The 13504-nt window shown below is 57.0% G+C and overlaps 1 protein-coding gene across 1 annotated transcript in view; it reads right to left on the bottom strand.

Annotated features, from left to right (window-relative positions):
- The window catches only part of PADI1 (peptidyl arginine deiminase 1), a 38690-nt gene extending 25921 nt beyond the window's left edge, over window positions 1-12769 (bottom strand). Inside the window, exon 1 of the mRNA XM_058553025.1 lies at window positions 12678-12769. Within this exon, the coding sequence (XP_058409008.1) occupies window positions 12678-12769 (92 nt within the window). The remainder of the gene's footprint in view (window positions 1-12677) is intronic.
- Window positions 12770-13504: the final 735 nt, after the last annotated feature.

Below are 13504 nucleotides of genomic sequence, written 5' to 3'. Positions count from 1 at the left end.
TCACCAAGCACACAGATACGCTGTCAATATCACCCATCCTGAAAATTCACCCTCCCTGGGCCATCCACCCCCGCATTTCTTCAGCTCCCTTTATAGGAAAACTCCTCAGGAGTCGTGTGTCCTTGCTACCCAATCCTTTCTTCCCGTTGTCTCCCCACCGCGCCATCAAAACCACTCTGCTACCAAATCCAAAAGGCCTTTCTCTTCTTCCTCTCTTGGTGGCCTGTCAGAGACCTTGACCCAGATGGTCAACTGTCCTTCCTGAAACACTTTCCCACTTGGCCCCTGGGACACAAGCCTCCTCCGCTCTCCTCTCACCCCCCTGGCTGTCCCCTCTGCCACTTCCCTTCCACGCTCTGCCCTCCTAACTTCGGAGTACCCCGGGCGGTAGAGCGCTGGCAAAGGTCTAACAGCCAGTGGTTGGGGAGACAGGGGGGTGCATATACAGCACGCAATACACAGATAATAGTACAGTATATACTACTCTTGATTGTAAAATTTGTTGTCAATTCCATAGAGCCCGCTGATTCTTACAGAATGCCTCTCTTGTAACTGTGGCCAACCCAATTGCAACTCAACCACAATTCCACAAACGGAGTTCAGCGCAATCTGCTAATTCTTTCCTCCAGTAAATTGATTGTCACTAAATCTGATACATGACGTGAATGTTGATTGATCTTTTCGTTCGTGTTCAAGAATAAGATGAAAGTGAAACAAGGAAGATGCCAAACTTCACTCCTTCAGTGATGTGAGCAACTTCTTTGCTGAGTCCGATAGCACTGGAAGAAAACTTTTTGTGCTTATCACAATGTAACAGCCATAGACACAACACACTTTTAAGATTAATCAGTGTTATTAACCTTTTCTCCATCACTTTCTTAGTCTAGACGATCGATAAACAATAAATGGAGTCATGATTTGTAGCACTGGCCGATTTCCATGGTGTAAATGCTCCCACTATGGTCAATTTCGGGTTACCATTGCAACGTCATTGAACTTGGAGTTGCCGAGAGATGCACAGCAGCTCCCTAGGATATAACTGTTTCTACCACACAGAGGTAAATGATCTCCAGAGCATAGGTAATGGTAGAATGTAGTAAAATAATTAGGAAGTGATGCGTTTTGAGTGTATTATCTTTGTTTTTAATATAATTTATTTAATTGTAAGTATATATAGTTTAATTTTAAATAATGGCCGTGTTTGACAACAGGCTTGTAAACTTCCTAAAAGATGACGGTCAGGTCCCCTTGGAAAAGGACCCCGCCATACTGCTAAAAATTTGTACTTTTCTTTCTCCCAGCCTTCTCCAAAGGACTTACAGCCTTTGTCCAGGGTGCATTGGGAGCACAGGGTGCTTCCAGGGTGCACAGGACCATGCATTGGGGAGCAGGAAATAGTCAGACTTTTCCAGGTTTACTGACACTGGCTCTGAACTGACACAAATTCCAGGAGATTCAAAAGGTCACTGTGGCCCACCGGTCAGAGTAGAGGCTTATGGTGGCAAGTGGTCAATGGAGGTTACCTCAGGTCCCCGAGCCCATCGTGGTTTCTCCCCCAGTGCTGGAATGCGTAATTGGAACAGACACACTCAGCTACCGGCAGGATCCCTTCACTGGTGCACCTGAGAGGGCGTCCCAGCCGGCTCCAGCCCGCCTGGCCCGGGGCCGGTGCTTGCTTCCCCTTCTCCTGTAGACACTCCCCCTTGGTGATCTCCGTCGGCACCATGGCTATGCTCAGAACCCCCGCTTTTCCTCCTCCAGACTCTTAGAGCTGACTGTCTTTTGAACATCTCCCTTGGGTGTCTAACAGGCATTTTAAATTTAACATGTCCAAAACCAAGCCCTCCTTCCCCACTCCTGCCCCCTCCAAACCTGCCCACGTCAGTCCACAGCCGCTCCAGCCTCAGATTCACCCTGGTCCCCTCTCCTCCCCTCGCCCTGGCGCCTGGTCCACAGCAAAGCCCATCAGCTCCGCCTTCACAGCATCTGCGGAAGCTGCCGCACTCCCCTCCTCCCCGGCCAGCACCCTAGTCCAGGCCACCAGCTTCTCTCATGTGGATTTTTCCAGCAGGCTGGTCTCCTGCTTCCTCCCCTGCTGCCCACCTCTGTTCTCAACACAGCAGCAGAGGGATCCTCTTAAAACAAAGTCACGTGGTGTCCGTTCTGCTCACAACCTTTCCACGGAGGCTCTGTGCTGCCCCACGCTGGCTTCCCCACTGCGTGGCTCCCGCAGACCCCGCTCCTTCTCTCCCTCCAGCAGCCCAGGCTCACTCCCGCCTTAGACCCTCCGCACTTGCAATCCTCTTCCTTCGGAATGTTCAGCTCGCAGATATCCGCTGGGTGCTCACTCCCTCGGTTCCTCCTCAGAGAGGCCTTCCCTGACTGCCCCATTGTGTGACATGAATGACACCATGAACCCTGCGCTCTCTAACCCATGACCCAGCTTCATTTCAACCCGTGGCACTTGTCACCTGACATATTATGTTTATATGACATATTTGCTCATTGCTCCCCTCTCCCTTTCTCCCTCTAGAATGCAGGGACTTTTCCATTTTACTCTAACGCTGCTGTCATCTCAGTGCCCAGCTCAGTGCCTGGCACAGACCAGGAGCACAACAAACCCTTGTCTGTAGGTGAGGACTGGGCAATCAGAAACGTGGAATGGCTCTCCCAGGACTGCCCAACTGGGAGGTGGCTGAGCTGGAATTTGAATCCAATCTGCCTGGCCCCGGAGCCCTTGCCCACACAGCCCGAGAGCAAGTAGGCACGAGCCCAGGGCACCTGCTGCGGCGGAAGGTTCCCAGCTCATGGGAGACCCCTGCTCCACCCCGCCCCAGGACTGCCATTGCCAGACGCAGCCCTTTCAAGGGGAGCGGGGTTCCACAGAGCCAATCCCCAGATTCGGGCAAAAGTTGACACCTCCAAGTCACAGCCCCTGCCACGCAACCCCTTATTTGGAGTCTTGGTGGAAAATAGTCATAGTAATAACAATGATGATGATGATGATGATGATGATGAAAGAAGGGGGAGGAAAAGAACCGGTACCATTCCTCTGGGGCAGTCGGGGCCTTCCGAGCCCAGCCTGGCTTCCTGCCCTCCCCCTCGCTCAGCGACTCAGGCCTCAGTTCACCCCTCTGGGGTGCTGGGACTCCAGTCTCGCCTTCTTTCTCCCTGCAGGGGCCAGGTGAGTCCCTACAAGGACAGGCCTTGGGAAGCGTGGCTTCCTGCAGGAGGCACCTGCCCGCAGGGCTGAGGGCCAGGGCCAGCTCCACCTCTGTGGGTCTCACCTGCCCTCCGGGGGGGGGCCTGGTCGAGTCCTAGCCCCACTGACTTCGAGGATCCCGTCACCCCCAGCCAGGTCGCTTTCCTTGTGCTGCCTCTCAGGGTGACAAAGGTGCAGGAGAGCAGCTCTACGGCAGGAGCTTTGCAGACTGCAAGGAAGGGGGCCGAGGGAAGGGGCTGCTGGTTCCCCTTGTGCCCACACTTGGCTGGTTATGCCAGGCAGGCACTGGGCCGCCTCCAATTCTCATTCCCTTGGCATCCTACCCCCACTGTGCCCCGGGCCTTGGAGACGGGGTTCGCACTGCCTTACCTCATCTCTCAGGCTCCCGTCTGTGGGTGGTCCGTGGATTAAAGGCTGCTCTTGGGGGGTGTCACAGGCAGGCAGGGGAGTTTGGGGTGAGCCCCAGGCTGCCCCACAGGGGGTGTTGCCTCCCCAGTTGCTGCGCAGGAGCCCCCAACCCCTGCCTCCCCCGGGAGCTTCCCTTTGGTGAAGTCTCACGGCGCAGCCCCCAGACCCAACGAAACACCGGTGTGCAGCCCTGGCATGTCCCCAAACTCACAGTCAGGCAACAAGTGATGGATTTGAAAGCATCCTTTAAATGAAAGTCTTGGGGCCGGCCTAGTGGCATAGTGGTTAAGTGCACACCCTCCACTTGGGCGGCCTGAGGTTCGCAGGTTCAGATCCCAGGTGCAGACCTACGCACCACTTATCAAACCATGCTGTGGCGGCGTCTGACATAAAGTGGAGGAAGATGGGCATGGACGTTAGCCCAGGGCCAGTCTTCCTCAGTAAAAAAGGGAGGATTGGTCACAGATGTTAGCTCAGGGCTGATCTGCCTCACAAAAAAAAAAAGAAAGAAAGAAAAGAAAGTCTTTACTGCACGGGAGCCGCCCTGTGGTGTAACCATTGTTATGTCTCTACCATCTGTCCATTGTCATGCCGATGAGCCTGGACCCTCACCTGCCCTCTGCCCCCCGGGGCCCTTCCCGGTCTCTGTGAAGCGGAGAGAGAGGGAGATGGGCGAGGGGGATCTTTGCATCCTTGAAGTCCCACTTCAAATGCCCCCTCTTCCGTGGAGGGGCGTGTGGGCTCTGTGTGGGGTGTGGCCACAAACCCAGTCGCTCAACTGCTCTGAGCCTCGATTTCCCTCCTCTGTAAAATGGATATAATCTAAGAGCTACTGCCTAGGGCTGTTGGGGGATCCCAGGAGATGATGCATTTAAAGTGCTTGGCACACAGTGGGTGCTTAATAAGTGTCTGGTGCCATCATGGCCGTTACTGTGACTCTTCCCAGAGTCCCCAACAGCTCAGCCCAGAGCCCCCTGTCCTTTCTTCTTTGCCCCCGCAGCACTGGTTCCGACATCTCGGGCCCCTTCACGGTCCGCCTGTGTCACCCAGAGCAGCGTCCTGTCTGACCAGCCTGCCGCATCCCCACACCCCTCACCCAAAGCAAGGCCGGGTGCACCAGGTCAAGAAGGAGGCTACAGGGAGAATGGAGTCAATTCTTAGAGAATCTCACAGAAGGAGGAGCAGAGGGTGGCAGGGGGAGTTTCACATCAACAGGTAATTCCTGGCCATGCCCGCTTGCTTTGGCAAGGCGTGTGCCACCCACCCGGTAAGGCATGAGGGTAGCGTGTCTCAAGGTAATACTGGAGTGGGCTATACTGGAGGGACGTCTCTAAGCACCTACTGTGTCCCATGCACATGCTGTGTTTGATACCTGTGATCTCATCTGCACCTCACAAGATGCAGAAATCTGCTCAGAGAGGTTAAGTAACTTTCCTAGGGTCACAAACTGGCAAAGGAAGGAGGGAGCAGCAGGCTTGTCTTCCGTTGTCTGCTGTCCTGGCTGACGTTCAAATGAGCGTGTGTGCCCTGAGCATGCCCCGGAGGGGACAGGAGAGAGGAAATAGTTGGGGAAGATGTAGGAAGGAAAAAGGAAAATGTTGAACCTTTGCAACACAAGCTCTTTGATATGGCTCCTTGGGAGCAGGCAGGGGAGGCCCAAGGCAGCACGTGGGGCACCAAGGCAGGAAAGCCACATCCCTTCCCCCCCGCCCCCGCCGCGCACCTGAACCCTGCAGGGGTGAGGTCGGTGCAGGCCAAGAGTGTTGCGCCCATGGCCTGCTGGCCCCTGCTCTAAGACAAAGAGACTGTGGAGTATCTGCATTTGCCTTGCGTCACAGAAGGGTCTGGAATGTCATCCTGACCAGCCCCCTGCCCATCACAAGACTCTGTGCTTGGACACTTCCTGTGACAGTCAGCTCACTACCTCACACCCCTCTGTGCTTTGACAGCTCAGGCAATGAGAAAGCTTTTCCTTTTGCTTGGCTGCAACCTGCCTCTCAGAAGCTTCCACCCACTGGAGCTCCACAGGCCACACCTTGTCTCAACCACTCAGAAGTTTACCACCTGGTCTGCAGGGAGAGGAGATACAGCAGCCCCGGAGAAGTCCCTCTCATGCTATCCATCCCACCCGCTGCTTGGACCTCACCAGCCCCTGGGGACAGGGCTCAGGGGTCTGGAGCCCCGCGGCCCAGCCTAGGGTCTGGGCAGGGAGGGCAGAATGGCGCTGACCCGGCCTCCAGCTGGGTGGGTGGGTATGAGGGGGTGACACAGGACCAGTGTGCCCTGGACAACCCTCCCCCAACCGTGCTGGGGAGAGGCGAGGGCAGGAGGGAGAATAATGCAGAATTGGAGGGGAGGGTTGAAGGGCAAGCCAGTGGGCAGCCAAGAGCAGAGCAGGCCGGCCAGGCCTGTGGCTCTCTTCATACCTGGCCAGCCACCTGCCCCCCAGGAGCCCCCGAGGTGCCACCCTCCAGGTCTCCTGGATTTGAAGTTTCCCGGCCTGAAGCCACAAGAAATGCCACAGGGCCAGCCAGCAGGACCCGGCACGTCCTCTCTGGCGCGCCAGCTCTGGGTGCTTCTGCCAGGAGCCGAGACTCGCCATGGCTGACAGTCCCAGAGCTGGCCGGCCCCTAGGGGCTCCAGGCCTGAAGGACAGCAGCTCCCCAGGGGCACACAGAGTGCCCATTAGTGCTATGGCTGCTCTGCCTCAGCACGCGTTTCTTGAGCACCTACTGTGTGTCAGGCACCACGCTGGGCACAGGGAAAGCAGAGACGACTTACCTCCGGCCCTGCCCTTGTGGGGTCCACACGGGGCAGTTACATCTCAGTCTACAACGTGCATTTACTCCATTCCAATTCCATCCCTGTGGCCTCTGCCTGCTGAGCTGGGGAATTATTGTTCCTCTCCCCATTTACAGAAGATGAACTGAAATTCCGAGGGAGGTCACACACAGGGCGACAGTGGCAGAGCTGGGATTTGACCCCACTTGGGTCTGACTCCAAAGGTCATGCTCTACCCTGACCCCACTCCACCCCTCACACGGACACAGCAACATAGACTATCCCCAGGTAATGGGCTCTCCTAGGGTTGAGCTCACAGAATCTGGGAACAGGCAGACCTGAGTTCAAATCCCAGCTCCAGCATTTGTGGGCTGTGTGACATTGGGCAAGTGTCTCAACCTCTCTGTGTCTCAGTTTGTCTGCAAAATGGGGATCAGAGTAGTCCTTACCTCATAGGCTTGTTGTGAGATTTAATTGAGATAATGTGGTGAACACTGTGAACACTTGAGACCATGCTGCCATCACTGTCATTACTGTCACGAGGGCGTGGGGAAGCAGGTAGACCCCGGGGAAGAGGGTTGGTGTAGAGGATTCTTGCACTTTCCCTCACTCTCCGACCTGACCAAGAAACCTGACTAACTGTGCTGTTATTAGCGTCCACGTCCTGAAGTTTTTTAGCTCCCAGACTAAGATGGGGGCCCCTCACGGGTGGGTGAGCCGTGTCATCTCCGAGTGTCAGATCCCAACACGGAGCAGGTGTCCAGTGACGTTTGTTACATGACCGCAGTGGGGTCCAGGCCACAGAAGGGTCAGCTCCCAGCCCTGGCGTGGCTTTCTCCTTGGTCCTCCTCCGGTGCTGCCTGTGGCTGACAGAGGCCAGGGAGTGCGATGGCTGATGTCCCGCAGACTCCAGGTCACAGGCAGGGATTTTCTCCTGAGTCTAGAATCACACGATGCGTGGCCGTGTCCTCTCCCGCTGTCCCTCCCTCCCAGAGATGACGATCGTGGGTGCTTTATGGTTGTCATTGCTCAGAAAGGGACACACCCGGAGAACCCAGGAGGAGGGCCCAGGCTGGCCAGGCCTTCTTTCAAGTGGACAAGTGGACCCCTGCCCGCCCAGGAATGGGGGCTGGAGAGGAGGGGGTGGCAGCTTTCACCCACGGGCCTTCCCAACAGAGAAAAACGGGCTGGGGACCAGAACGTCCCCGAGAGAAAGCCCTGATTGGAGAGTCCGAGGCAGGACTCGCTTCTCCCCCCCAGCCAGCTTCCCCATCTGCACATGAAGAAAAGCCGGCCCGTGCTCTGCGGGTTGTGAAGTTTCTCCTCTGTAAAATGGGGCCAAATTCATGGGTACAAACAACGGGCGATATCATCCTCATCTAGCATGGAAGAAAACAGGCTCAGAGAGGCTAAGTGACTGACCCAAGTCACACAGCCTTCGAGGACCAGCCTGACCCCCAGCAGGTGGTTATGACTACCAGCTGTCCTGTTCTCAGCAGTCATTGAATTGACTCACAGATGGCCCCACCCCGACAGACCTGCATCCCCTGGGGCCCAGTCAGCATGGTGACCAGCCTTCCGTCCTCCTCACCCAGGTCCAGAAGCCCCAGCCTCCTCTTCCCCTGTGCCCAGAGGCCTCGACACCCAGCCTGGCTCAGACCACACCAGCTGCACCCTCTGCAGGATCCTCCTGTGGGATCTTTGACCTTCTTTGCCCACTCCTCCCAGCACAGTGCCCGAAGCCCAGCCGGGGGCAGGAGGGGTCATGCCTGTGGCTGGCAAGACGTGCTAAGAAGCATTTCCAGGGCTTCAAGTGGCCTTGGAGTCAAATGCAGGGTGACCGGGGTCTCTGCTCTGGGACCCAGGGTGCATTTGGAGGTCCAAACTCAGGTCTGTACCTCCTGAGAGGCCAGGCCCTTGCCAAGACCTGGCAGGTCCCAGCTTCCTCCGCAACGGCCCTGAGGCTCGGACACCCACACCTGCCTGGATGGCAGCGTTTGGAATCCGCCACGTCTCCTGGCCCACAGCTGAGGCCCGCCTCCTGGACTCCCCAGGTAGCTGATGTCTTCAGCTGGGCGTGGATTTGCCAGTTCCCTCCAGCCCCACATCCCACCCCCGACACCTTTGAGCATCAGGACCACTTGGCAGAGCTGAATAGCTGCTTAGAAGCCGCAGAGAAGGGAGTGGAAGCTTCTCTGGACAGAGCAAAGGAGAGGACAACACACTGCAGGGAAAGCATTTTGGGGTCGAGGAGGAACCTACATCACGAGTGAGCAACCACCTCCCCGCTTCTTGCATCTCAAGTCTTCTCACATGGTCCACCAGCTCAGGACAGCGGGCTTCTCTCCAGCCCTCCCAGCCCCAGCTGGCCCCTGGCCCACTGAGAGAGGAAGGGAGGACTGGGGAGGAGAAAAGAGAACCAGGGTGTGGAAGTGATGGGAGCTGGAAAGGGAAGCGGAGGAGGTGAAGAATGAGGAGAGTCCAAGACAGGAAGCGGTGGGAGGGGGCGGGGAGGGGGCAGAGAGGGGAGGAGGGAGTGACTGACGGTGTCTAAACAGCAGGTGGCAACAGGGACCAGGGAGGCGGGGACATCTGTGGAGTTAAGGGGGGCTGACCTCTGAGGCCCTCCCTGATGCCAATATTTTAGTTTCAAGAACGCACACCCCACCATTCCACGTTCAGATTCGACAACTGGCCGGCTCCCGTGGCCCCACGGAACTGAGGGAGGACGCTGGCCTCACGTGCTCCAAGAGCCCTCCAGTTTAAGCTTTAACATCACTTCCAGGAGAGGAACGTGACGCAGCGGCAGGGTGGAGCCAGGAGGAGAGAAGGTCCTCACCGGCCTTGAACCTGCTCCCAGCCCCGCTCCAGAGGCTGCCAGGCACCGGGAATGAGTGTCGGCCTCAGGCCTGTGATTATCCCACGAGGAGCGCCATTAGGCTTCATTGTACTTCTGCGCAAGTTCAAAGCTTTAATATACTCAATGTAAATGCTAAGAATGTATGTGCCACAGGTTTTATAACTCCGCTTTGGCATTTTTGTTTGTTGAAGAACAGAGAACCCCCAGAAAAGGAAGCAGCCCGGCGCCTCTCGGGCTCGTCCGAGAGCCCCACTGAGTCCCTCCTCCCTGTAGCCCCGACCTCTACCAGTCTCTGAGCCAGAGGCTGTGTTGCTTTATGCTTTTGCAGGGCTGGGGAGGCCTGGGAACATCCCAGGAGAACGTCCCTGTCCCCGCCCAGCCAGCCTCCTCCATCCCAAAGAACAAGCGTGTCTTAGGGCCTCCAGCCTGGGCTCTGGTTCTGGCCTCTGGGCAGACAAAGAGGGCCAGGCTGGACCACTGATGGAGTCCCCACACTGCCCACCCCCTCTTTTATCACACGAGTCCTCTGGGGGCCACCACTTAGCAAGGACAGGGACAGCCAGGGCAGTCTGGCCAGACCCGGGGGGTTGGGGTGGTGAGCTGGCCCGCTGGGGTGAGGGGATCAGGGTGGTGAGCTAGCCCACTGGGGTGAGGGGGTTGGGGTGGTGAGCTAGCCCACTGGGGCGAGGGGTAGGATCTGCAGCACTTGCTGAATAAGGGGATTTCTGAGTGTTCCTTGGGCTGGGACACCCTGGGGACCCAATTACCCCAAACACAAATATTTCTCCAAATAACCGGTCCACGCAACACCTGGGGGAGCTAATCACTTCTCATGATGTCACCCCGCACGCCCATCTCGGCTGCCACTCCTGGAGGGCTCAGATTGGGGGCAGCACAGGGGACTGGCACATGCCCTCTCCTGGGGGGCTCCCGCCATTCTACCAGCAAAGCCACATAGAAACCCCTTGCTCAGCCTCCGCTAGAGGCAGGCACCGGTGATGGGGGTGGAGAAGCCCCAAGTTCATCATCAAGGGCAGCCCCTTCCCCCTAGCCAGCCCAGGCCCTGCTGTGAGCTTCATGATCCTCCTGAAAGCTTCCCAGGATGACAACTCCACGTCCCCCTTTCCCTGCCTATCGCAGCCCTCACTGGCGAGAAGCTCTTCCTTAGGCCAGCTTAAGCCAACTGGCTGCAGAATAAACTTCTGTTTCCTAGTTTAGAGACTCGCAGTGGCTATGACCCTTGTCACCACCAATGCCCAGGGCTAAGGTTCCTGAAGGGCTCTTGGGTGGAGGTCTCTCCAAGAGCTCACTCAGGATTCGATGCAGCGCCCCCCACAGAGTCGGCCAGAGCACAGCAGCTACGGACACCCCAGACAGCTTCCCCGTGCCCCACAGCTGGGCTGGGACGCATTTGAGGAGGCAAAGGTGCCTGGTGATCCCAAAGGAGATCTCAGACAGATCGCCCTTTGTTCCCACCACACACGCCCTGATCTGTGCTCGGCTCCTCCTCTGCTCTAAGGCAAGATGGGAAGAACGGATACGGGAGAAAAGGGAACCCACAGAGCCTTCAGAGCTGTGAGCACCTCCTGCTTCCAAGGCCCCCACCGTGCAAGGGGCCCTGCACACGCGTGGTCTCACTTATCCTCCCCCAACCCACGAAGGTCAGTGCTATTGCTTTCCCATTGTCGGATGAGGAAACCGAGGTTCAGAGAGGTGCAGCAGCTAGCCCAGGGTCACACAGCCATGAAGGGAGCTAGGATGAGAACCCAAGTCTGCCCAACTCTAGGGTCTGGGCACTTTACCTCCACGCTGAACCGAAGAGAGGACTCAGCCCATCTTGGGGCTCAGAGGAGGAAATGAGGCCCAGAGAGCGCTGGTGACTTGGCCCATGGCAGACAGCAAGTCAGCGGCAGAGCTAGGACCACAGCCCAGGCCTTCCGGCTCCCGGACAAGTGCTTCCGGCCCAAGGTTCTGAAATTACCTTTCAGAAACAGCCAGTCCCTGGGACGAGAACAGAGGTCTGGAATCGGGAAGGCGGGGGCCCACTAGGAACCCCTTCTTGCTCTTGGTGTTAAAGCAGGGTTGCCAGATAAAGTACAGGATGCCCAGCTAAATTTGAATTTCAGCTAAACAGCAGATTTTTTTTTTTAATACAAGTATGTTCCATGCAATATACTAAAGAAGTTATTTGCTGTTTATCTGAAATGCAAGCTTTACTGGGCATCTTGGATTTTCATTTGCTAATTCTGGCAATCCTATGTTAAAAGGGCAGGAGAAGATGGGATCTCTGCTGGCCGCCAGCCCCACACCAGGGCCCCCATCATGACTTAGAGCCAAGGACTGGCCTCCAGGGCCCCTGGCTCTCCCTCCCCAGCCCTGTCACTGCGGCCCCAGACCACTGCCCAAGACAGGGGCTGAGTGGGCTTCTGGGACAGAAGCTCACCTGAGGCCAGGTGGGAACCTGGGGCCAGCATAACCAGACTGGGAGAACACAGGGACTGAGACCCAAGAGGGCAGTGGGAGCTCAGATCCCACCTCGTAAGAGACCCCCCCCGCCCCCACCTCCTCTGGGAGGGGGACTCCTGCCCCGAGTGCCCCCATCTGCAGGGGCTTTAGCCCCATCTAATGCAGCAGGAATGGAGTCCATAGAGAGTCTGTCAGAGCTGGAAAATTCCCCAGAAATCCCTAAGTGCAACTCCCTCAGTGGCCAGGTAGGGAAACTGAGGCTGGGTCAAGTCCCTGGGCCCCATCTGGGCAGAGCCAGGACAGGGAGGGCTTGGGCCAAGAGGAGAAACTGATGCTTCCGCTGCCTGTCAGACGTCATCATTGCCACCATCCCTGCCATCGTCATCATCATCCTGGCCAATACAAGCCCCAGGTCTTGTTCCAAGTTCTTCTCTTTTATTAACTCATTGAATCAGCCCCTGACCACTCCCTCCTGACCCCAGTCACCCTGACTGGCCTCCAAGGATCAAGCTGCCACACACCCCACCCCGCCCCCTCAGAGATGGGTCACTGGCAAGAAATTGAGGGAGAAATTGGGGGAGGCCCAGTCCTGGTCCCTGTCTTGAGCACCGATTCATTCTGATGCTCCACACAAGTTCTACTCAGATGCCAGAACACAGAGCCAGACCCCAGAGCCTGTCCCCAGGGCTGTGAGCTGGAGCCCCTATCCAGGGGCTTGAGGCCAAGGTGCCCAGGAGCCAGAGCCCCAAGATGGACCTGATACCCTAGTCCCTCCTTCCCAGGCTCTACAGCCAACTTCGCCTGCTCTGCTGTCAAAACAGCCTCCTGCCAGCATCCTCCAATGAGCCCCGTCTGTCCGCCGATGCCCACTCCATTGCCTCGGGGTCCTCTGTGCTAGCCCAGCCTTCTGCAGCCAGGTGGGCGCCCCTCGGTGCTCACCTGTGAACGTCCACGTACGTCTCAACTCCCACCACACACACGGCGTGGGTGGGCTTCTTCAAGGACAGCCGCACAGCTCTCCGCAAGGCCATCCTGCGCCCCTGGCTCCCAACCTCCACGCCCTGTCTCCCCAGCTCCTCTCCTGGGCACCTCGTCGCCAGGAAGGAGCACCAGTTCTGATGGGTCGATGGTTTCCTCCTCCCTTTTAATTTCACCCTGTGACCTGATTTGCCTGCCGGAGCCAGATCCCCACCTCCTGGCTCCACACCCAGCCCTCTTCATTCAGGCCTGTCAATCCAGGAGGCCAGGGGAGGAGGCACCTGAGACCTCTCTGAGGGATGGGAAATGAGGGCTTCAGCTGGGGGCCTCTGATGGCGCAGGGCTCAGCCGCCTACAGAAGACTGCCAAGCTCCCCTTCAGCTCCCGTCCCCCGTTCCCTAGCTTTGCCTCTGTCCTCAGACTCTTGGCGCCTGAGCCTACACTGCAGTGATGGCAGCGTTTTCTAAGGGTTGACTATGTGCCAGGTGCCGGCTAAGTGGTTTGCAGATCTTATCTCTTATACTAAGAGATCAGGTAGCATATAAAGCAGAGTGCAGTCAGACTGCCTGGGTCCACATGCCGGCTCTGCCTCTCACAACCCACCATCCTGGGCAGTTACGACCCCTCTGCGGCTCCATTTCCCCACATGTTAAGATAGCAGTTGTAACAAGAGTCCCTGTCCCATTGGATTGATACGGGATCACATGAGCTCTGTGTGAGAGACTTTGCACGGCGCTGGCGCCTAGTATTCACTAAAGGAAATGCTAGCAACTATTCCTAGTATCCTC

The sequence above is a fragment of the Diceros bicornis genome, chromosome 13 (assembly GCF_020826845.1).
Source record: "Diceros bicornis minor isolate mBicDic1 chromosome 13, mDicBic1.mat.cur, whole genome shotgun sequence".
In the NCBI taxonomy this organism is placed as follows: Eukaryota; Metazoa; Chordata; class Mammalia; order Perissodactyla; family Rhinocerotidae; genus Diceros; species Diceros bicornis.
This window is presented reverse-complemented; position numbering and strand designations above follow the sequence as displayed.